At 44.8% G+C, this 23,760-nt stretch overlaps 7 protein-coding genes across 7 annotated transcripts; 5 read left to right on the forward strand and 2 right to left on the reverse strand.

Moving 5' to 3' along the window:
• Window positions 1-740: 740 nt before the first annotated feature.
• FPOAC1_007645 (uncharacterized protein) lies at window positions 741-1,190 on the forward strand (the record flags this gene model as incomplete). The annotated part of the gene is made up of 2 exons (XM_044852095.1): window positions 741-1,011; window positions 1,081-1,190. The coding sequence occupies 2 exons, from the start codon at window positions 741-743 to the stop codon at window positions 1,188-1,190; spliced, it is 381 nt and encodes a 126-aa protein (XP_044704765.1).
• A 399-nt stretch (window positions 1,191-1,589) lies between these two features.
• Window positions 1,590-2,349, reverse strand: FPOAC1_007646 (uncharacterized protein; the record flags this gene model as incomplete). The annotated part of the gene is made up of 2 exons (XM_044852096.1): window positions 1,590-2,141; window positions 2,197-2,349. 2 exons carry the CDS (start codon window positions 2,347-2,349, stop codon window positions 1,590-1,592), a joined length of 705 nt encoding a protein of 234 aa, XP_044704766.1.
• Window positions 2,350-3,327: 978 nt separating this feature from the next.
• On the forward strand, window positions 3,328-5,538 carry FPOAC1_007647 (uncharacterized protein; the record flags this gene model as incomplete). The annotated part of the gene is made up of 2 exons (XM_044852097.1): window positions 3,328-4,181; window positions 4,323-5,538. The coding sequence occupies 2 exons, from the start codon at window positions 3,328-3,330 to the stop codon at window positions 5,536-5,538; spliced, it is 2,070 nt and encodes a 689-aa protein (XP_044704767.1).
• A 1,447-nt stretch (window positions 5,539-6,985) lies between these two features.
• FPOAC1_007648 (uncharacterized protein) lies at window positions 6,986-7,520 on the forward strand (the record flags this gene model as incomplete). The annotated part of the gene is made up of 3 exons (XM_044852098.1): window positions 6,986-7,052; window positions 7,105-7,440; window positions 7,483-7,520. The coding sequence occupies 3 exons, from the start codon at window positions 6,986-6,988 to the stop codon at window positions 7,518-7,520; spliced, it is 441 nt and encodes a 146-aa protein (XP_044704768.1).
• A 1,131-nt stretch (window positions 7,521-8,651) lies between these two features.
• FPOAC1_007649 (uncharacterized protein) lies at window positions 8,652-9,680 on the reverse strand (the record flags this gene model as incomplete). The annotated part of the gene is made up of 2 exons (XM_044852099.1): window positions 8,652-9,106; window positions 9,281-9,680. 2 exons carry the CDS (start codon window positions 9,678-9,680, stop codon window positions 8,652-8,654), a joined length of 855 nt encoding a protein of 284 aa, XP_044704769.1.
• Window positions 9,681-12,107: 2,427 nt separating this feature from the next.
• FPOAC1_007650 (uncharacterized protein) lies at window positions 12,108-13,589 on the forward strand (the record flags this gene model as incomplete). The annotated part of the gene is made up of 8 exons (XM_044852100.1): window positions 12,108-12,303; window positions 12,352-12,399; window positions 12,456-12,661; window positions 12,709-12,746; window positions 12,798-12,817; window positions 12,868-12,922; window positions 12,971-13,036; window positions 13,091-13,589. 8 exons carry the CDS (start codon window positions 12,108-12,110, stop codon window positions 13,587-13,589), a joined length of 1,128 nt encoding a protein of 375 aa, XP_044704770.1.
• Window positions 13,590-17,596: 4,007 nt separating this feature from the next.
• Window positions 17,597-18,672, forward strand: FPOAC1_007651 (uncharacterized protein; the record flags this gene model as incomplete). Its single annotated transcript, XM_044852101.1, has 2 exons — window positions 17,597-18,503; window positions 18,581-18,672. The coding sequence occupies 2 exons, from the start codon at window positions 17,597-17,599 to the stop codon at window positions 18,670-18,672; spliced, it is 999 nt and encodes a 332-aa protein (XP_044704771.1).
• Between the last annotated feature and the right edge of the window lie 5,088 nt (window positions 18,673-23,760).

Below are 23,760 nucleotides of genomic sequence, written 5' to 3' on the forward strand. Positions count from 1 at the left end.
TATCAAATACACTAACTGTATATATGTGAGGTTACTTCCCTTTGGGCATTATGATGCGCTTATTACAGCTCCAGTCACAATTTTCCAAACTTTCTTTGATGCCCCTGAAGCTGAACAGTTGCCTCGTATCGATTTCCTTATGTAGGACAGTGGAGTTCAGCGCGTGTTGTTTCAAAGTTTCCGAGCCAGCATAATCCTTGTTGTAACCAATTAAATCAGTCCCTTCAAGACATTTGAACCGAGACCTCTGGACAGACCGCCAAATGCGGCTGGAATGCAGATTTCAATATCCACTGCAGAGCCTTGGCGATCCTTCAGTTGGGGGCCATTCATGCACTAGACTAAACATTACTCAACTTCAAAAGACAGGCTCGAATAAACAGCCTATTCTATACTAGCTTCCTGTGTTTGTATTTTGCTTTTCAGCCTCAGGAACATTTGCTTGGGGGACGTACCAATGAGGCGAGTTGAATAATAGTGTATGGAGGCATGTTTCCACTTGAATCACTACTCAAGTACAATGTTTGTTTGTGATACATTAGCGCAGCAATATTAGTTGCCACTGCATATCACATGTGGAACAATAAAAAACATGAGGCTAGTCGGCTACACAAGAGACCTACTTCCCTGAGCTATAAGTAGCTGACTGATTCTGCTTGTCTCCAGTCTACTCAATTTCAATATCGTCCCTCTTTACCTAGGACAGTCCGTGCAACAACTCCCTGTTCAACACCTTCATCATGCTTTTCAACACCTTTACTACGTCTGCTATCGCAGCCTTTGCTCTTTTGGCAGCTCCAGTTGTCAGCAGTCCCATCGATACCATCCCAGAGGGCCTCGAATCCCACCTCCAGAGCCGAGCCAACGACGTGACGGTCAAATTCTGGACCACCACAACATGCCATACTTCAAGATCCAGAAAGGGTTTCAACAGCGGGCATTGTATCAATGCTCTAGCTGGTAAAGACCATGCCGTTAGCATGCAAGAACGAAAGAGCACAAAGTGTCATAGTAAGTCGCAGCGGCCTCCTTCAGACTCGAAAGTTCTGAGCTCGTACTTACTGTTGTTTTCTTTATTAGTGATTCGATATCGGGAGAAGAACTGCCAAGGCTACTCAGAGAAAGGCCTTAATCTCCATGACTGCTTCAACATTGGAGACGAGTGGGAGTCTCTCAGGTTCAAGTGCTAAGCTTACCAACCCGGATTCTGTTTATTTCTATGTCGTACTCGGTTGTACATTGAGTGTCAGATTATGCTCGGATACACAATAGATGTTCGAATGAAATGATATTTCTATGATTTGTTTAAACTGATCGACTTTTCACTGCTTCCTACCTTGTGATACGGCTATTAACATTAGCGCGTTATCTCACGAGATCTAATGCAATTCCTTCTTTACCCAAAAACAAAAAGATACGTCTTCAGTTTAGGGATAGTTAAGTCCAGAACTCAGTAGCCTCGTATCAACAACAATCTATATAGATCAACCTTCTATCTGTAACTGTCAATGTCCTGCCCATCACCGCCAATACATTTTTCCATGTCTCCACCACTATTACCCTCGTAACCTACACTGTTTGATCTTTCCTTAGCCAGCTTTGCTTACTGCAGGCATTTGACGCACCCACATCGCAGGTTCAGCGGTGGCTACATCAGCAAGCCATCTGGCCAAGATACTTCTGTTGATTCCTGAAGTGTAGCCAAGAGTCGCAACAGGTCCTGCAAACGCCTTGCCTTTTTCACGGTCGGTCAACCACGCAGACTTGTCGCTGGTGCCACCCAGCCAGCCAAGCCGAAAAACAGTCCAGTCGATGGATGTATCATTTAGCTTCTCGAAATACTCTTGAATAGCCAGGATGTTGTGGTATGCAGAGTTCGCCATAACCTTGATAAGTGTACCCATGAGACCACGGGTGATAGAGGTTTGATCGTCGGGTTGATAGATGGCTGTCGTGCCAAGGGCCAGAATTCGAGAAACTTGGTGTTCTTTCATCAGTGACACGATAAGGCGGTAATAGTCCGCAAATTCAGAGTCCGAAAGCGGTTTGGCACTACTGGGTCCGAGGAGTGAGATGATAACCCGTGACTTGGAGATGGCTCTAGATATGGCGTCTCGTTGGGTCATATCGCCTTTAACAACCTTTCACCGCTGATAAGCAATTGGTACAAGATCAGGTATTTGCTGGGTGTCTTACTTCAAGGAGAGGATCATCGAAGATGTTCTCGGGAATTTTCGAAGGTGTTCGACAATAAGCCAGGACTGGAAGTTTACGATGAAGTAATTCTCGTAGAAGGACAATGCCTGCAGGCCCAGTGGCGCCGAAAACGAGGATCTTGTCACCAGCCATTTTGTGATTGTTGCTGATTTACTTTCAATTGATGAAGTTCTAGATTTGATATCCTGACAATGTATGAGAAGGTTGGCATATTAATATTTATTGAAACGAAGCACTCAGTCTCAGTACTTATACGGCTGAATACAGATCGTGAGCCATCCCTTGCAGTGTTCAGAGGTTGATTATTCACAAGGCTGCTTCTTTGTCATCATGACAAAGATCGCATTACCAAATGTTTGTAATGTATCTGGTTCATTTCCGCAAAACCTTAATGTGTTTTAGCGTCACTGCGGACTTGCGGACTTGGGAGAAGCAAGCTGTATATGCAACTCAAAGAAACCTAACGTCTTCGATTGGTTAAAGATATACATTATTCTTGCGTTCAGTCGCTTTTTGGTTAGCTAACGCTGCGTTATGTGCTGCCGGTATTGAAATCTGCCGAGATTCCTTATCCGTATATGGAGAGATTATATCACGGCATGTTTACGCAAGTACATGATCTCATTGTAAACTACAGGAAACGTGAACTGTCTTGTTCTAAAACATTATCTCTTGATTGAATCAGACTCGCCGTGGTAGTTTCGAATGAGTCTCTTAGTCATAGAGATTGCCAGTTGTCTGAAGTGAAGGCTGTCTGCCAAGCATACCTTTAGCCAGAGGAGGCCTCACAGAATCATAGGTCTCGAATATGCAAAGAACTCAGTCTACAGGTTCATCGACAGTTAGTATTAGACGCTCAGACCTCTTGCAATATGTGGGTTTGCGACTGAATGCCCAGTAATATATAAACACATGTTGATGCCTAATACACAAAGTCCACATTTTACCGATAACAATAGTTACCGATGTCGTCTTTTAAAGATCAGAAATTTCCTTCACTCTTTTTCATCCATCCTTCTTAGCAAATACATTAACCAGGCCTTGGTTATACGGAACCTACAAGAGCGAATTACGCAAGTACTAGAACAATTCTTACCTCCCATTTCAAACATGTCTGTGGACGCAAAACAATGCAACATTTGTGGCGCTCACACTATCACCAATGACCGACCTTGGATTTCCTATTACGGTCTGGAAAGTAGGGACCTCAAAGGAGATTTCAGGCCCGTCCTACAACAGTCTGCCGAATCGGGATGCAGAGTTTGTTTAAGCTTTTGGCAGGCCATCTTCAAATACTATGGTGAACGTTTGACTCCCTACACAGCTGTGGACATAATGTCCTGTGGTGAACAAGTTACTGTGAGCCTCGACGTGACAGCCAAACCTGATCTCGTTTCCACCATTAATACTTCCACAAAAGGGTGCTCAACCACAATGCAAGCTATACAGTTGAAATCAAGAGGCTCGGAATTTTGGGAACTTGTTGTTTCTACAAAAAGAGGACCATCCACCATTCAAGATGTTACAGATCACCACTTGACCGAAGGCAAGGATAAAACGACGCCTGTACGCTCATCCTCTTGTGGTCAAGACGATTGCAAGTTTTGTCCACGCCAGTGCCGTCAACACCCGAGTGGTAACACCGGAAGCCCGCAGGCTATAGAGACTATCCGTTCCTGGCTATCCGACTGTATCGAAAACCACCCAAACTGTGGAGGAGATCAGAAGCCCTTGCTTCCACAGAGGATCTTGGAGATTCTAGACCACGCCACCGCTGAATGTCGGCTACTCGTTACAAATGAAGGTCAAATGGACAGATATGCATGTTTAAGCCACCGGTGGTGCATTGACACTGAAAGGGTTTCACTGAAGCAACAAGATTTAGAGGCGTTCCAAGAAAGAATTCCACAGGAACGTCTTTATCCATTGTTGAGAGACGCGATAATTGCGGCAGGAAAGCTTGGGTTGAAATATATATGGATTGATTGCATGGTGAGTTAAAAACAACATTGCGTTACAAATATGTACTAATTACTGTTTAGTAAGTCAAAGCTGCAACTTGGATCTATAACCCTGACTGTCGGCAAAGGCTGACCTACAACTAGGTGTATTGTCCAAGACGACCCAGAAGATTGGAATCGTGAAGCGGTGAAAATGGCATCAATTTACGAAAATGCGCATATTACTCTTGCTGGGGAGCCTTCCAAAGATGGCCAAGGCCTGTTCCATGGATGTAGTGACTATACATCTTTGGAGATCGCCGGTCTCCATACGAGTGCCGATGCACCTATAGTAGAGATGCGGCGCCTGGTCAATAGTCGGTCTGATTGCTCTTTCTTATCCCGCGGATGGGTATTTCAGGAAAGCCAGCTGTCCAAACGCTTTGTTACCTTTGCTCCTAACGAGCTCGTATGGGATTGCTTTTCTGAAAGTCGATGCGAATGCCGTGGCGTATATGAGGACCGGGAACGTGTAAAGTTTCTTCCTCCACTAGGAAATAATTATGAATGGGGTGACCAACTTTTACCGTGGTGCGGAAAGGATGGAATCGTCGAACAATTCACTCGAAAGGAACTGACAAAGGTGGAGGATCGACTTCCTGCGCTGGCTGGGCTGGCAAGCCGCTACCGGTATCACAACGGCAATTTGAAATATGTTGCCGGTCTTTGGCTGGAGACTCTAGAACGCGGAGATATATTCTGGACGGCGTCGTGTGATGAGCCTGCTCCAAGACCAGAACACCTGTTTGCACCTACATGGTCATGGGCTTCTATCGCCACTCCAGTTCAGTTTAGATATGCGACAGGGTATCCAGAATTGCATATTTGGCTCACCGGATGGGAGATAAGATCAGTCAAAGGAGGAAATGAGTATGGTCGACTTGAGAAAGCCCATCTACGGGTAGGGGGCATCGGGATTAGCGGAAAACTGGTCGCATACAAGAAGCATCGCACAATGTTCTCGAATTCCGTGGGCGTCGTTCAGTTCGACGGCATCAAAGAAACAATCCCATTTGCCGCTGACTACGACCTATGTGCAGCGTCGAGATACCAGGTCTCTATTCCTTCCCAAGTTTTGTTTCTATTCGGATATTATACGGAAACGCGGTTTGTGGCCGGGCCTCATCGGTTTCCGTTTTACCCGGGAGGTATGGTTCTACGATGTATTGATGCAGAGGAAGGCTACTATGAAAAGATTGGAATTTTCGATGCATATACATTGTCATCTATCGAGGACAGGAGTGTTCAAGCGAAAGTTGGGGTGAATTACATCAGATGTTTTTTAAAGGCAGGCCACCGACAAAATATCATTATAGTCTGAAGCAGTAGTCATATATATCGTTGTTCTTGTCGTTCTCTTGTTCTATTTATTTATTAGTTCTGTAATGAAATCAAGAAAGAAAATTCATAGTATTTCATAGCAGCACCGTCACCTAAAGCAATTAATATCAACACCACCTTGGAACTCCACACTAGCCCACAAATCTAATTTGAATTGTCTCACCAATGGGGTCTAAACGAGGTTCGGTTTTTTTCGAATTAGTCAATTCATACGAACCAGTCTAGTGCAAAGCTGAATTCGCCACACCTTGCCATAACTCGACAAGATTCTTGGCGGTTGTATCACTACTCGTAAGCAGAGTTTGCAGTGGATGTGGATCGATCACTGAGATATCAAGTGGTTCTGCAAGAACGACGAATCACTCTTTGCTTGGAAAATGCCTCCTGAAGACCAAGATCCACTCTCGAGATTATACCAGACAACACGGTAGACCTCGATTCAGATGATTGGGGTCTTCTACCGCCTTCGCCTAGGTGGTAAAAATACTGTGGAAAGATGACGACACAACACAAGAAGACCCTGATGAGATAACGGATAGGATTTACAAAAACGCCAAAGGGTATGAGTGGGCTAATTAGCAAGCGCAGTCATTTTACAACGCAATCCTGAATGGGTTCGGCATCGTGGCAGCAATCCCCAGATTTGGCTAGCTATAGGAAAACGGATGACACTCAAACATACACTCAATTGCTGGGAGCCAGATGAGGGCGGTGAGACTGCATTTGCGGCCCAGTAGGAGGGATCCCCCAATGTGGATAAGGACTGCTGGCCATAGCTATGATTTGATTAGAAACGCACTAGCAACTGGTTATTCGGAAGTTGGAACAGCTTGGCAACCTCAGGTATACTAAGCAAATACGGATTCTCGGCTTTTAGTAATGTCTTGGTCTCGACTAACAAGAAAGACAATAGGAAATGAGAATTCAACGTTTGGCAACTTGGTGTTTCCTATTGGCCGAATAAGATCTATCGAGACAAAAAGCGTCATTCTACATCTGCCCTACGGAGATTTATCCTTAAGCAGGAAGTCTTGAGAGGTAGGATTGGAGAATCTAGCTCTACTAGCCGAAGGATTCCTAGACTTGGATCATAAAGGTAATTATATTGTCCGGAGGATTCTGGACTAATAGGAATCAGGCAGGTTTTTGAATTCTGACCTATGTAAAGCAAGCTCGCTTAATTTACAATGGATATTTAGAATTAGTTGTTATGGGTAAAATCCACAAATTCGACGGCACAGCGAGGACTTCATCCGGACCAGGTTACTATAAGTGGGGGCCAAGATTCTCTCATGAGGACTACACAAGGTAAATGGATATTGTGAGAGTCTAGAGGAAATCTATAAATGAGAAGACATTTTCTAGTGAAATATTGTTTTTATCATCCAGACTTCAACACAGTTTCTTCTCTCTACCAAGCACTCAAAATGCATTTCTCAACAGTCACCGCCGTTGTTCTTGGCGCTTTGTGTACTGGCACTCAGGCGTGGCAAAGTAAGACTCCCTGATGAGGGAACAAGTTTGAAACAAACTAACAATCTGGAAGTTACCGCTTACAACAATGTCAACAACTGCAAGGCCAACCGCGACTCTAGCTACCAGGTCATCTCTGGAGCTAACAACAACGACGGCTGTATGACATTTGGTCAGGGCATGGGTGGCGTCAACTGCCGTCAGTACTACAACGGCGGTAGCAGCAATGGAGCTTGTACGGGTACTCCGAATGTCCGTTCTCTCCTCCAGGAGGCTGGAAGATGTGTTGTCTACGACCAGGCCAACTGCAAGGGTAGATACCAAGACAGCGGTAATCTCAGCGGCAGGTCATGCGCCTCTCTTGAGCGGTACAACTGGGGTCCCATCCGCTCCTTTTGGTGCACCGGTTGTAAGTCCCCTTTACATTATACTGCAAGATCTATGCTGACAGACGTTACCAGAAACTGGGATTTGACCCAGATGATATAAGAGAGATGTGTGGGGGTCAAATGAGAATATCATCAATAGGTTTCGATAGAAATATCACAGCATAAGTTACTTTAGCAGGCCAGTCCATTAACATGGAGAACCATTGGTAAATAGATCCATTTATCTCTCATTACCTGCATACTGCTTCGTTCCCCTGACGTCCGTCGTGTACTTCCACGTCTCATCAAGCAATAGCTTGGCTTAATCATTCTCTCCAATCTTTTCCTTAACGAGAGACATTGAAAACAATGGTCGGGCCTTCTCTCTTGTTACCATAAAAGACTGTTTAAAGATATTGATGGCATGTTCCAAAGTCTCAGCAGCTCCTTCAAAGTCACCATTCTAATTAAGAAGTACACCAATCTTATGCAGCGAGTTAGCTGTGACAAACTGCTCACCACAGACCTGCTGTATTAACAGCGATCTTGTATATAGTGGCGACTAGCAATGAGAATCGTAGAATACAATTGACCATGAGTGAGTCGACCTAAAACACTGTGTTAGTATCAATCAGCAAAGACTCTTGGGACTGTCTTGGATAAAAGGACTCACTGTTTTGTCTGGTCATTTATGATATGCAACAACGATAGTGAACCACGACTTGTGCGATGCTATCCGAACGCCTAAACCGTAAAGATCGGCGACGCCTGCAGGTTCTATTGTTTATTGTTTGGTGATTTCCGAGGCATAAGTGCCTGCAGGTTCGCACTCTGGTTGCATGACAGTATCGGTTGAATCATTTCATGACGAAGTACAGGTGCAATCTAACAACAAGACATTTTATTTGGGCACGAGTATAAATACCTATTCTTTCTCTATGGAAGCCCGTCTTTACATTTCATCATATTGAACAGAGAGGTCAGTGAGGCGACCACCAAAGAGTCGGAAGCCAATGAAACTTATGTTTGAAATGACGCCGAGATGAGACATTCAACGCGGTATTCCTGTCATGGCTTCAACAGTAGCCCTATGCGTAAATCGAGCTGGTCCTGTACTTGGATTGATTGGACAAAGTCTCACATTTCAACCACCGGGAGGTCTCAAAATTAAATGTCTCAATTAGAAGGACATACTTATAGTAGTGCCAACTGTGCCACCCAATATCTGCAGGATGGCTGCACTCTGTATCTTTCAGCGAGATCCCTCCTCGAGGGAAAATAAGGCGGGTGATTCAAGCTCGACGTCGTACTTCCATCGCAAACCATCAGGCGGATTTCCTTCCCCGCACTCAAATTTAATCAGGTCAGACAACCATGGACGCGTTTGGAAACATCCTTGCTTCGCTGTCTCGTCATCTGAGACGTTCCAGACGAACGAGTTGTGGTGGTAGTGTCTTAGCTTATACGACTCATCCTCCATACCCTGTAACGTCATCCGCAGATGACCTTCATCGTCAATGCAGACGTCGATGCGAAAGTTATGGAGCTGGTTCCAATATCTACCTGTATAGACTTTGAGTTCTAGTGGCTTGGTGTCTTTCTCTCGCCCTTTCTCTAGCTCATCATTGATTCTCTCCGCCAACTCTGTCCCTGTCCTGGCGGCATTGGTGGCCAATTCCTTGAAATCGATGTTTTTGCGTCCAGGTCCTGAGGGTTGGTAGATCATCATCTAAGGAATCCAGTCGCAAGCATAGCGAAGTCTAGTTGAGTTTTGCAACGTGATCATGGCTGTCTTCGTCTCAGGTAGAAGGTAGACACGTGAAGTGAATCCTTGTATGCTACCCCCATGGTAGATTATGAGACGGTTCGGGCCTCTTTCACCAATTTGAGGCACGGCAGGAAGCAGATATTTATTGTAATTGAATGCTCCAAGAACAACGGGTAGCTCTGCTAAGCCCCAGCCCAAGGCATAGGACTGTTCACGGAGACACACAATGGTCGACTGGCTGTGAGGACAAAGTATATGCTTTATCTGCTTGAAAGGAGGTCCTGAATTCGAAGTTATTTTATTGGCAAACTGATCGTTAGCAGCGTCCACGAAGCTGCTATAGAACTCGACGAGGTCGTTTGTGCAGCTTCGGACAGATCCTACGACTGCCATGAGAGTTTTCTCTGAGATAGTTGGAATTGGCATCTCGAACGGGGAGCCATCTTGAAGTGGGAAATAGGCCTTGGCTTCATTTTCGTTGTTTGAAAGGTCATAAGCGGATGTGCGCGTCATTCCCAATGTATCGAGACTTTCTCCTTGAAACACGCTGCTAACATCTTTCCTTGAGTTTCTCGATCGCTCTACCAACCACGTTATGTCCGAAGTTACTGTCAAGACAATCGTTTCTGAAGTCACGGACAAGAGGTTGAGAAGTCCAAGTCTGGATTACTGTCGACTTGTCAAGAAGAATGTTTCCCGCGCGCTGCAACCACAAACCATCACCTCTGGCGACCCTTGTGCGGTGTCACAAAGGGTCGACAATGGTAATCTGAGAGCCGTGACCATTGAAAGCGTCTTCTAGCTCCGGGAGAATAGAGGCTACGCGAGTAGACTACTGAAATTCTTTCTGCTCAAAGATTATCCCTGTCGTAGCAGCTGTCATAGCCTTGGTTAAGGGGCAAACAAAATAAGCTGTAGATCCATCTGGAGTCTTCTCAGTCTTCATGTCGCGAGTGCCAAAATGTTTCGCGTAGACTTCTTTCCCATTGTTGATGACGGACAGTGATAACACAGGAGCCCCACCGACCTAGCAGATACTGTAGGAATAAGACTCCAGATCTGCAAGTATTCATGCTGTGGCAGTTCATTCTCGGTGTTTACGGTGACAGGGAACATCTTGAGGTGAGATAATGATGAGTGAATGAATTGTTTAAAGATCTAAGTTGAAGGACTGTTGCAGACAGAAGAAGAAATCCACATCTATGTGTGTGATGTTATCACGTGATCGTATCCATGATATCCTCCACGTTCAACAAAACAGTTGTATATGACGACGAAGGTAGTTTGTTAGAATTGCAGGTGTACATCTCATCGAGAGGAGTAACAATATTAGATCTGATGACATTAAACATGTATTAATTGGAAAACACATGATATTTCTCACCTCTTTGGAAGATTTCGCATTAGACTTCGAGGGATACCCATATCAATTTCTTTGGAACCGGAGCTGCGTTTTGTCTTCCATCATGTGGCGTGCCTATACCATGACAGGATAACTTAGGCAACTCAGAGCCTTTCAGAAGGTTTTCAAAAAACGCCACAACGGGCTCGACGATTCATAAAGTCAACGTTTTGCTGGAGTTGGAATGCTGACTGGGCGCTAGGCTCTTTTAGCTGGAAGTTGCTTGAGATCATCGCGGTTACGGCACTCAAGGTTTGACTAGCGTTCGAAAATCAGACTGAGAAACATTTGGAGCTTAGAGATTAGAAACGTCTCCCATAGAAAGGAGTCGAGGAGACGACTACCGAATAACAATATTTATGCCAAGTCAGCCATCAGTCACCTTGCAGTACCGAGACACCATTTTCCGGCAAATGAATCGACCTCGTCATGTCAGACCAGTGGGGGGCTCATTTATTCCGTGCGTTCTGACGGATTACTTTACCGGGACTTCCCTTTGCCACATTCTGGCGACTAAACGCTTTTGATCAGTAGCTTGACGATGTGGCTTGGTCCGTCCCTACACGATTCAGCTTAGACTGGATCTACCGATGGGACTACTTTCTAGCTTACGATGAAACGTTTAGCGTAATTTAAGAGACTTTATTAGCTGTACAAGAGACTGAAAAGGGGGCGCTACCTATTTGGATTACAGTGTGTGATCACTACAGCTGACTGTGAGCGATAGTTGACAGTACTGAAAAATGAAGAGGCTGGGGATATATGCGATTGTGTCTACTATTTTAGCCTTGTGATGTTGGAATTAAGAGAGTTTAAGAAAAGATATAAGCTAAACGGATATGAATATGCCCACAAGATGACATATGACTGATCACTTTTGTTCAATCAATCTCGATTTTCTCCGTAAAGATCCAGATCCCCGTAGTCCGATCTCCGGAAGTACATGACTCGTCAATAACTTACGGGGCTAGAATCCGATTTCCTTCGGCCGTGCAAAATGCCAGCAACACAGTTTAGTCCAAGATTGATAGCAGGGGTGATTTTACGCAATTTGTATCAAGCTGTTTCATGCCGTAACGTAATTGACACAAGACTTGAAAGATCTCAAACACGTGGACTGACTGTACACCAACTAACTTGTATTCGAAGGTGCAGAAAAGAAGTGATGTCAAGGTGGACGGGATCTCCATGTGGCTGGTTTTTTAAACTCCTCCTAGGGTATCACGCGTGGCAACTGCAAACCATGCTGTGCATCACTTCAGTTTGATTGGATAAGTATTTGTTAGCCTCAAGCCTACCTACTCGAGGATTAGTACCCGGACTACCGAGGATGTTCTAATCTCGCCATCAAGACGGCATCTGTTTAGCAAACCACTATGGAACAGGCTTGCGTTAGTGCATCCTCCAGAAGAAAAAAAAGAGTCTGGGGGAGTTTCGCGCGGCATAAAGGATGACCATCTCCCTGGTGTTTGGAAGGAAGAGAATTTCCGCTATCCACATATTGTCTTTCTTTTGTCTTACTTTGCGAAAAATAAAACATGCCTGTTTCCGAAGACAGGCCGTCATTCCTTATCGAGGCTTGGACCCTCTATGGTATTGGCACTTCTATCATCTTTGCCCGGTTTGCAGTACGCTTCAAGACTGTCGGGATTCGTGGACTGCAGGGCGATGACCTGTTTTCCATCCTAGTCCTACTGTTCTATACAGTGGATGCATTTACAGTGCATTTAATTTGTATGTGTGTCAACTCCTTCCATGGTAACACTTGCTGACACTTTTTAGATTACCTAGGCACGAACATCGAAGGCGGAGTCGCAGCACAGTCACACAGTATGTCCGATCGATCACAATAACGATAACACAAGCGGGAACTAATGGCTGTTCAGCATTGACCGACGATGAACTCGACCAGTACATCAGAGGATCCAAACTACAACTCGCAGCCTGGTATGCTTACACGGCACTCATTTGGTCTCTCAAGGGCACTATGCTGTGCTTCTTTTCTCGTATGACGATTGGTACATGGCACAATGTGTTCGTCAAGACAGTCTCTATCATTTCCGTTATTTCATATACCGCTGTCTTTCTTACAGTATGTACTATGGCCACATGGCAATAGCCTTTACTGACGGATCTTAGATTACCTTTGGATGCTTTCCTTATCAACATAACTGGCAGTAAGTTCCATGTCTGTGCCATAATTATTGGTAGTTTCTAACATATTATAGGGTTCTGCCAGCTCCTGGGTGTATGGCACATCAACTCCTATACTTGGAAGGAAACTGACAAATACTCTAGCGCAATGTACCTTGAAGATGCAGAACTTCTTGGTAACAACTGTATTGAACGTCTTGTAAGTCACTGCCGCAATAACTACTGTTTCAAGCTCTAACCTCTGTAGGACTGACGGTCTCATTCTCTGCATTCCCTTGCCTCTTCTCTGGAAGCTTCAGGTCCCCTTCCGCAAGTGAGTGTAATAATTGAACTCCTTTTAAAGTCTAGATATGCTAACGTAATGGAGGAAAATCGTTGTTGGACTTCTCCTCTCTTCGGGCGCTTTCGTCATCGCAGCAGCCATTACTCGTGTCGTCCTCACCCTTTCCGCCAATCCTTCTGCACTCACGATCAACTCATGGGGTGTACGAGAGACCATCGTCGGAATTCTCACAGTCAACATTCCCATCCTACGACCCTTGTTCTCGAAAGCGTTTTGGACGGGACAGTCCATCACCAACGTCAATTCTTCATACCAAACAACAAGCCGAACAAGGGGCACGCGTGGCGGCCACGGAACGACGGACTTGGGCCCTTACGAACTTACTCCGAGCATTAATGAGGGGGCCAAGCCAAGCGACAGAGGAAGCCAGGATTCCATTATACCGAAGACTATCAAGCTGGCTGATATCGTTGTTTCCAAGTCGTATAATGTGTCACACGACAACGGTGTTGATAATGGATCGTGGTATGGTGATCAGAACGGGGCATCCAAGGCCTCTGTACACGCCGAATCACATGTTTAAGGGCATTTTCTTCTGTATCTGGCAGGGGTAGAATTGTTTACAACGTCGGTTGGTTAAAATAGATAAGACGGTACTTTCATTTTAATAGAATATTCGCAAAGCTCGCGAAGATAGATTTGTAATAATTAACCTAACCAAATCAATTTTGCCTTCATAATGTATATACCCTGTTATTGTTTAAGAGATAATTACCAATGGAACACTGCCAGTAACAGATTGAGTGGCGATTTGTGATTCTACGACCTCTGAAATGTGGTATTGATGTTGGATGCTTGTCGCTCCCACTTAAACTTGTCAAAGGTCCCCAAATCTGAGATTAAGTTAAGATTGTCTAGTCTAGGATTGATCAGAGATCAGAATACGCGACGACGATCCATTCAACGAAGTAACAATATATTTGAGGAGGACCAGGGCGCCTCTTTCTCTGGGTATCTAGGTTATTTGGGAGATATATGACTGCAAAGCACGGATAGTTCCTGTGATGTTAACTGCGGTGTAGGGTTGCTGAAGAAGAAGAGGCCATTGTGTTAAATTTTATTGTATTAAAAGCTATAGCGTTAATTATAAGCTTTTTTTTTTCTTCTTTAGAACTTTTTTTAATTTTTTAATTTTATAGGATTCTTAATATAATAAATTCTAATTTAATAAACTTTTTATAAAATAATATTATCTTTATTAAATACTTTATAAATTATTAATAATTTTTTTTTTTTTATTAAAGATTATTTTAAAAATTAAAAAGTAATTTTATTTAAAGTATTTTACTTTTTAATATATTAATATTATTATTATATTTTATTTTATAAAAAGCTTTAAAGACTTTTTTTCTTTTTATATAATAAAAATTTAAATTTTAATTTATTAATTTAATAATTAATTATATAATTAAAAATATTATAATTAAAAATAATAAAAATAATAATTTAATTATTATTTATATTAATAATCTTAGTTTTTTTAAACTTTATATTAAACTCTTTTATATATATATAAATTTCTTTATTATAATTTTAATTTTAATAGAGTTTTTTAATTAAGCCTTTATAGTTAAATTTATAAGAAAGCTATTACTATTAAATATATTAAAATATTATAATTATTATAATAAAAAGCTTTATTTCTATTAATTATATTAAATAATATAATTTATTAAAAAATATAATCTCTTTAGAATTACTTTTTAAATTATAATAATACTTATTAAATAAGTTTTTTCTTTTATAACTCTATATATATTATATATAAAGATCTAAAGAGATAAAAAGAAATATAAAAGTCTATAGCTAAATATTATTAATATTACTTTATTTTTTACTTTAATTAATTAATTCTAGTTTATTAAAATATACTTTAATAAAATTATTAAACTATATAGCTTATTAAGGGTTAATTAATTAACTTAATTTAAGGCCTTAAGAATTAAATAGTAATTTTAACCTTATTAATTTAAGTAATTATATAATATAATAATATAATATAATAATATTTTAATTATAATTAAGTTAGCTTAATATATTATATATTAAAAGTAAAATATCTTATTTAATTACTTAATTATTTTTTATTATAATTATTATATTAAATAAAAATAAAGAAAAATAATTATATTATTTTAAATTCTTTTTATATATTTATTTTAATATTAAGTTTTTATTAAATCTTATTAAATTATATAGCCTTATAGCCTTATTACCCTTTTTATTATTTCTCTTTATTATTTTTATATTAAGTTTATTAAGAAAGTTATTTCTCTCTTAAGTTATATTAACTTTTAAAAACTAGCTTAATAGCTATATAATTATTTATATTAATAATATTTTAATTTTAAATATTAATAAAAAAGTTAACGTACATGATAAGCGGGTGCAACAGACAAGCGAGTGCAACACAACATCACAACATCTCAGATAGAAATAGCAATAAAAACACAACAGACTATTAATTAAGTAAAATTAATCGCTATATTCTTCCATAGACATAGCGACAAGTATCTGACAGGTCCTTGCATTATGTCCTGTCTTGCCGCACGCTCCACAGCGCCTTTCCTTCATTCGCGGAGGCCCTCCTTGACCACCACTTCTCGATGGTCCAGCCACCGCCTGCGCATCAACATCCGTTTGATCAATTACTTGCCTTCCTTCCTCTACTGTCATCACCCCTCCTTTCTGTAGCCGGGTTCTTTTTGCCCTCCGCCGCCGGCTTAGTATCTTATTTGCCTGTTCAAGATCTTGGACCCTGGCCTCTAATAAGGCAACCTTATGCATAACTATCTTTGTTCCCTTGGAAGAAGACCTCAATGCTTCTAGAATTGACTCTGGAGAGCTACTTTTATGCCTTTTGATTCTCTTTTCAAGATATTCAAGCTGAGAGTCGGCTTCAAGGATAGTCTTTGGGGTCTTTGAGACCCAAGGGGTCGAGGGGCTAACTACCTCCTCCACAGGCGTTGGAGTCCGCAGCTGCACATCGAGCTTCGAGATTACACTTTCTGGGTCGAGAGGAGCAAGTCCGGCTCCTCTAAAGGCTGCTTTAATATTTTTCTCTGTCATTGTGGCCTGGTAGGCGGTGTAAAAAGCCGGCAAGAACTCGGTTTTGGAAATGTGGGTTACGGAGCATCTGATCAAATGCTCGATTTCTCGCCCGTAAGCCTTCTTAAGCAGGCCAAAGCACCCGACATCAAGAGGCTGCAGCAGATGAGACGAATGAGGCGGTATACAAAGCGTGATGATTTTATTTGCCTTGCAATATCTCTCAAAGTCGACCGAGTGGTGACTTTGGTGTCCGTCGAGGATCAGGAGACGATAGCGATTCTTTGATTGCTTGGTAGTACACCGGTCGAAGTGCTTTAGCCACTCGAGGACTATCTCGTTATCTGTCCAGCCATTAGGACTCGTCGCAATAGCCCAATCGCCCGGGAGGTTGCTTTCTCGGTACCAGTGGGCGAGGTGATATTGGCCCGCACCTATGATGAACGGCGGGATCGCTTGGCCCTCGGCATTGATCGCCTGAATGACTGTAATCCATTCCCGGTTTCCAGGCTGCACTGATTTTGGTCTTCCACGCCTTTCAGCACCTGTGACGACCATTCCGCTCGCAATAACGCCCATCATAAAGCCAGTCTCGTCAAAGTTGTAGATTTCATCAGGTCGGATGCCATACTTCGCAATTACATTTGCTACGAGCCTAAACCAGTTGCGAATAATGGTCGGATCTTCACATTTGGCTCTCTGGTAGTCATATTTACGGGGGAAATACGTCTTGAGGTCTTTGTGTCGCTTGACGAAGTTAGAGGCCCAGCGCTTGCCGACAGGCGGCGTCTCGCGGTCGGCGAGCAATCGGTTAGCCATCTCCTCAACACAACGCAGTCGCGGGGGAAACCCTCGCGAATCCAGATCGAGAATGAACTGAACTATGATCTGTTCTTCTAGATCAGATAGTTTGCGTGATTTTGGGATAGAATCACGCGTAGAAAGGATACCCTTCTGTCGGCGATATAAAGTCCAATAACGGACCTGGTAGATGCCTGCGGCGCGTCGGAGACTTAATTTTGGGTCATTTTGAAGGGCACGAAGTGCAAGAAGAATCCTAGCCTCAATATTTGGGTCTGGCATATTTGGTGGTTGAAAATTAATTGATTAAGTTGAGAAGATGTAAATTGCGGGATTTTTTGTTGCACTCGCTTGTCTGTTGCACCCGCTTATCATGTACGTTATTTTAAAGATAATAAAAAGCTTTAAACTTGTCACAGCTCGAAGTCAGACCAACCTACCCTAGAGCCACAAGTGGATCAGATCACGTGGCGATAGCGTTATCGCCGTAACCTTAGTTAGACCGCCAGTCAGATCCTGAACGTAGCTCCTTGAGCTACGTCTTGTTAATAGAGCCTGACCTGCCTGCAGTGCCTATCCGTAGCAATAGAACCTATTCCGCCTAAAGCGTTCCCTGTCTACCTATACCACCGGACTCAGCCCGTGACACTACGTAGCTCCTATCATTGGACACCGAACGCGATGTCTGCCCGCCCGCTCCCGCCCTTCCTGCCGGACAGCGTTGAGTCATTCCGCGACCATGCCCCGGAACACCTAGACGACTGGTTCGAGTACTTCCGGAACGTTTATACCTACGCCGAGAGCGCCCAGAACCGCATATCTCAGCTAGAGAATGAGGCCCAGAACACGAAGGATAAACACCAAGGACTCGAGCAATCCATGCAACAAATCACCGCTGAACGTAACTTCGCTCGAGCCCAGCTCGAGTACACCGAACAACAACATGAGAAGGCCCTGAAGAGGAAGGATGATGACATCTTTGAGGCCCGCCTCGCTGAACGCCGCGCCCTCGACGCCACCCGACCTACTGTACCTACTGTCCATAAACCCCTTGAGACTAGCGCCCCCGCTGAGCTTCGTATAGCGACTCCTGTGGGAACGACTCCTCCGCCTTCTTCCCGATCTGCCGAATCAACCGGTCTTACCGAACGATTACCCGACCCTGACAAGTTTGAAGGCGACCGGACCGACCTGCGCCGCTTCGTCTCCCAGATACACTCGAAACTAAAAGCTAATCACGATCGATTCCCGACACGCCTTGCCCGAATGTCCTATGTAACTGGCCGTCTTAAGGGACGCGCCTATGCCCAAGTCTTACCGCATATTAAAGCCGGAGAATGCCAACTCCCTGATTACCAGGATATTATTAATCTACTGGAACGCGCTTTTGGAGACCCGAACCGCATTAATAATGCCCGCGCCGAACTGTTCCGCCTCCGCCAGACTCACAAGGATTTTAGCACCTTCTTCGCCGAGTTCCAACGCCTTGCACTGGAAGGAGAAATGTCAGAAGAGGCCCTGCCTACCCTGTTAGAGCAAGCCGTTTCCCGAGAGCTACGCGGAATGCTGGTACACAACCCACCGTCTAGTTACCAATATCACGACCTGGCCGCCTTCCTACAAGAATTGGAAAACCGACGGCGCCGCTTTGCGGCTGACCTACAGCCCGCGCCACGAAAGACGAATATGCCTCTGAAGGAACACCCCCTGACGCCCAGGAAGAAATCCCCGTCGCCCCGAAGGGGAAGAAGCCCTGAGAACCGCCAACCAGCCGAAGACCCCATGGACCTCAGCAATCAGCGCCGCTATAACCGCCCTAACCAACGACGGGAGAACAACCAGTGCTTCCGTTGCGGTTCAGCCAACCACTACCTCCGCGACTGCCCTGAACCTGACACACGCCCAACCAGGTTCCGTCAAGCCGCCTTTGCTTATAGCCCCAACCGCACCAGCCAGCCCCCGTCTCCACACTCGCCTACATCCAGCCGCGCCAGTTCCCGCCGATCTAGACACTCCCGAGGACGCCAGGAAAACGGGGTGAGCCTGTCTTAAGTCGGCGCCAGGCTCCCCTCCCCGCACCTACTGTACCGAAGATTAAACTGTCCGCCGCCTCCGTTCATGGAATCCCGATTGAGAACGAGAACAACCAACGTTCGAACCTGATGATACTGCCTGCCAGCCTCAATGTGGCCGGAAGAGAACCAATTCCGTCTTACGCTATGACCGATAGCGGAGCGGAAGGAAAAGGGTTTATCGACGAGAGCTGGGCTAAGTCCCAGAACCTGAAGTTTAGACCCCTGAAGAGAACCTTCGAGATTGAAGTGTTCGACGGGCGACCTGCCGAGAGCGGGAAGGTCGCCTACTACGTCCGCGCCGGACTCCGCATTGCCGATCACGAGCAGAAGAGCATGATCTTCTACGTGACCCAGCTAGCCAGCTACCCTATTGTCCTGGGAATGCCTTGGCTAAAGCAACACGACCCGCAGGTGGGCTTCGCGGCCCACACGTTCACATTTAACAGCCCGTACTGCCAGAAATTCTGCAACACCCCAACCAAGCCTACAAGGATTAAGGCTTTACAGACCGTCCCGAAGAAGTTCATGCGCCAGATGAAAGGGAGTATCCCACCAGCCTTGGAGGGAAAGGATATCCTCCCGGTTTCCCTGCGAACCGCCCGAATATACAGCCAGAAGGACCGTTACCGCCTCTTCACCGTCACCCTGAAGCAACTGGACTACCTGCTTAAGCCTGAGCCAGAGGCATTCGTGCTGCCGGAAGAACTTCGAGAGTTCCAAGACGTTTTCTCGCCTAAGGAGGCAGAGAAGCTACCACCGCACCGATCTGGAGACCACCACATCGAGCTAACCCCAGGAGGAAAACTGCCGTTTGGACCCTTATATGGAATGTCCCGGAACGAACTGACAGCCCTACGAGAGTGGCTGGACGAGAATCTGCGTAAGGGATTTATCCGCCCGAGCTCATCGCCTGTAGCCTCCCCGGTACTATTCGTCAAGAAACCCGGCGGTGGCCTACGTTTCTGCGTAGACTACCGAGCCCTGAACAACATTACAGTTAAAGACCGCTACCCGCTGCCCCTGATCAAAGAATCCCTGAATAACCTGTCTGGTATGAAATACTTCTCCCGTATCGACATCGTGTCGGCCTTCAATAATCTGCGCATCAAGGAAGGCCAGGAGTACCTAACAGCATTCCGCACCCGATTCGGATTATATGAGTCACTGGTTATGCCCTTCGGCCTAACAGGAGCCCCCGCGACCTTCCAGCGGTACATTAATGACGCGCTGAGGGAATACCTGGATATATTCTGCACTGCCTACCTGGACGATATCCTGATCTATAGCCGGACCCGAGAAGAGCACGTCGAGCAATTAAAGATGGTGCTTGAAAAACTAAGAGCTGCCGGGTTATTCGCAAACCCAGCCAAATGCGAATTCATGGTTACGGAAACCAAGTTCCTAGGCCTTATCGTGGGACGAGACGGCATCCGAATGGACCCTGCAAAGATCGAAACTGTTAAGAACTGGCAAACCCCGACCTGCCTGACCGATGTACAAGCTTTCACAGGATTTGCGAACTTCTACAGGAGGTTCATCCGTGACTTCTCTAAGCTTACAGCCCCGTTGAACCACCTGACAAAGAAAGACGTACCGTTCGTCTGGGACGAAACCTGCGAAAAGGCTTTCCGAGACTTGAAGGGAGCCTTCACATCAGCACCGATCTTACGCCCCTTCGATTGGACGAAGGACGTAATCCTGGAGACAGACGCCTCTGACTATGTATCCGCCGGTGTGCTGTCGCAATACGACGATGACGGAAGGCTGCACCCGGTAGCCTTCTTCTCCAAGAAGCATACGTCCACGGAATGCAACTACGAGATCTACGATAAGGAACTCATGGCCATTATTCGCTGCTTCGAAGAATGGAGACCCGAACTGGAGGGGGCACCCTCACCGATAAAAGTGATCACGGATCACAAGAACCTGGAGTACTTTACGACGACGAAGTTACTTAACCGACGACAAGCCCGCTGGTCTGAGTTCCTGTCCCGATTTAATTTCCAGATCACATATCGACCTGGGAAACAGGGAGTTAAACCCGATGCCCTGACCAGGAGGTCAGAAGACCTCCCTAAAGAGGGGGATGAGCGCTTAGCGCACCAAAGCCAGGTGGTACTAAAGAAAGAGAACTGGCAACTTCCGCCGCTACAAGTCCAGAGAGCCCGCATCCGCCACCCACTACAACAGAACCAACCCGCACCAACACCCGAGGAGCCGTCACTCTCAATAGAGCTACCAGAAGAGATCGACCGCTTGCTGAACGAAGGATACCAGACCGATGAAGACCTGCAGTCGATACTACAAGCCCTCAGGACCGACGCACCGCGACACCCGAAGATTACGCTTGCAGAGTGCAAGATCGTCCAGGAACGACTGTTGTACCGGGACCGCATCTATATCCCGAGCCACGACGCCCTCAAGACCGCCCTGCTGAAAGCCTGCCACGAACACCCTATAGCAGGACACCCAGGTCGTGCCCGCACTTATGACCTGCTTTCCCGGGATTACTACTGGCCCGGAATGTTGGCCTACATCGAACAATGGGTTAAGAACTGCCATACGTGTCGAAGAGCCAACCCAGCCCGAGAAGCGAAGCAAGGTGTGCTGAAACCCTTGCCTATCCCCGAACGAGCCTGGCAACATGTGTCAATGGATTTTATCACACATCTGCCGCCCAGCGAAGGAAATGACGCCATCCTGATTATAGCCTGCCGCCTGACCAAGATGAGACATATCATCGCATGCAAAGGAACCTGCGATGCCGAAGACGCAGCCCATTACTACCTGAAGGAAGTGTGGAAGCTACATGGGCTCCCACAGACTATAGTATCGGACCGGGGACCCCAGTTCGTAGCGGAGTTCTGGCAGAAGCTCACCAAACAACTGTCGATCAGCTCGCTACTATCCACCGCTTACCACCCTGAGACCGACGGACAGACTGAACGCCTGAACGCTGTGTTGGAACAGTACCTGCGAGCCTACGTGTCATACCTACAGGACGACTGGAACCGATGGCTCCCCCTGGCCGAGTTCGCAGCGAACTCCCTGAAATCCGAAACCACCGGCGTATCTCCGTTCTTTGCAAACTATGGATTCCACCCGCGAATGGGCTTTGAACCCACGATTACAGTCAGAGGAACCCCAGCCACTAGAGACGCAGAACAGTTCGCAAAGACGATGAACGACATCCTAGAGCACCTGAGATCAGAAAGCATTGCCGCACAAGCCCGTTACGAAGCCCAAGCGAACCGACACAGACGACCTGCCCGACGATACCAAGTAGGGGGACTCCAGTGTGGCTAGACGCCAGGAATATCAAGACCCTTAGGCCACAGAAGAAACTAGACTGGAAGAACATCGGCCCGTTAAAGATCGGCAAGGTCATCTCCCCGTACGCCTATCGACTGGAACTGCCCGCCAGCATGAAGATACACCCCGTGTTTCACACGAGCCTGCTAAAGCCAGCTGCCACCAATCCGCTGCCCGGTCAGAACGTAGACCCGCCACCGCCAGTAGAAGCCGAAGGAGTGGAAGAGTGGGAGGTTGAAGACATTGTGGATTCCCGATGGGACAGACGAGGCCGAGGAGGCCGCCCCAGGCTGAAGTATACTGTGAAATGGGCCGGATATGCAGACCCAACAGAAGTCCCTGCTGCCTACGTGGAGAATTCTGCAGAGATCGTGGCGAACTTCCACAGGAGATACCCTGACAAGCCCGGACCACAGTAGCCCGTCTCGGCAGAGCTCGATGCTAAAGAGGGGGGCACTGTCACAGCTCGAAGTCAGACCAACCTACCCTAGAGCCACAAGTGGATCAGATCACGTGGCGATAGCGTTATCGCCGTAACCTTAGTTAGACCGCCAGTCAGATCCTGAACGTAGCTCCTTGAGCTACGTCTTGTTAATAGAGCCTGACCTGCCTGCAGTGCCTATCCGTAGCAATAGAACCTATTCCGCCTAAAGCGTTCCCTGTCTACCTATACCACCGGACTCAGCCCGTGACAAAACTTTTTTAATTAATTTTTTTTTTAAAAATAAAATTAATTATAAAAATTAAACTTTTATAAATAGTTTTTTAATTTAATATATAATTAAAATAAATAAAGACTTTAAAATTTATTATTTTATATAGTAATTATATAATTATATAATTTTATTAATATTAATATTAATAAAAAAATATTTAATAATTAATTTTTAAAAAAAATAAAAGCTTTTATAATAATTATTATAATTTTAATTTTATAAATTATAATATATATCTTTAAATAAGACTTATATTAATATTTAAATTTAAAAACTATATTTTTTTATAAATTAATTTTAAATATATACTTTAAGACTTATACTTTAAAAAGCACTTAATAAAAAGAAGAAGAAGAGGACTTATAAGAGAGGCTAGTAGATCTATTTATATATAATTAGCCTGGGTCTAGAACAGGACTAAGTAATTAGATCCCTTATTATTATTAGAAAGTTTAATAAATATTCTTACCACTTAACGCGACACGGTACTTCAAAGATTAATCACGTGGTGAAACCTGAGGTGGTCCGGACCACTCATTCGGATGAACGTTTACCAAGGCAAGCAAAGCTGCTTTGACACATTATATAATCTACATTTCACAATCAAATCACGAATCTTCACAGAGACATTTAAATTGACGAAGGTAGAATTGTTATTCTCTATCAAGCTTTTACGGACGTTTTCCCAAATGCCACTTAGGCAATCTTACAGGAACCAAACCAATAACTCCAAACTCCAAAA

Source organism: Fusarium poae, chromosome 3 (genome assembly GCF_019609905.1).
Source record: "Fusarium poae strain DAOMC 252244 chromosome 3, whole genome shotgun sequence".
Classification (NCBI taxonomy): domain Eukaryota; kingdom Fungi; phylum Ascomycota; class Sordariomycetes; order Hypocreales; family Nectriaceae; genus Fusarium; species Fusarium poae.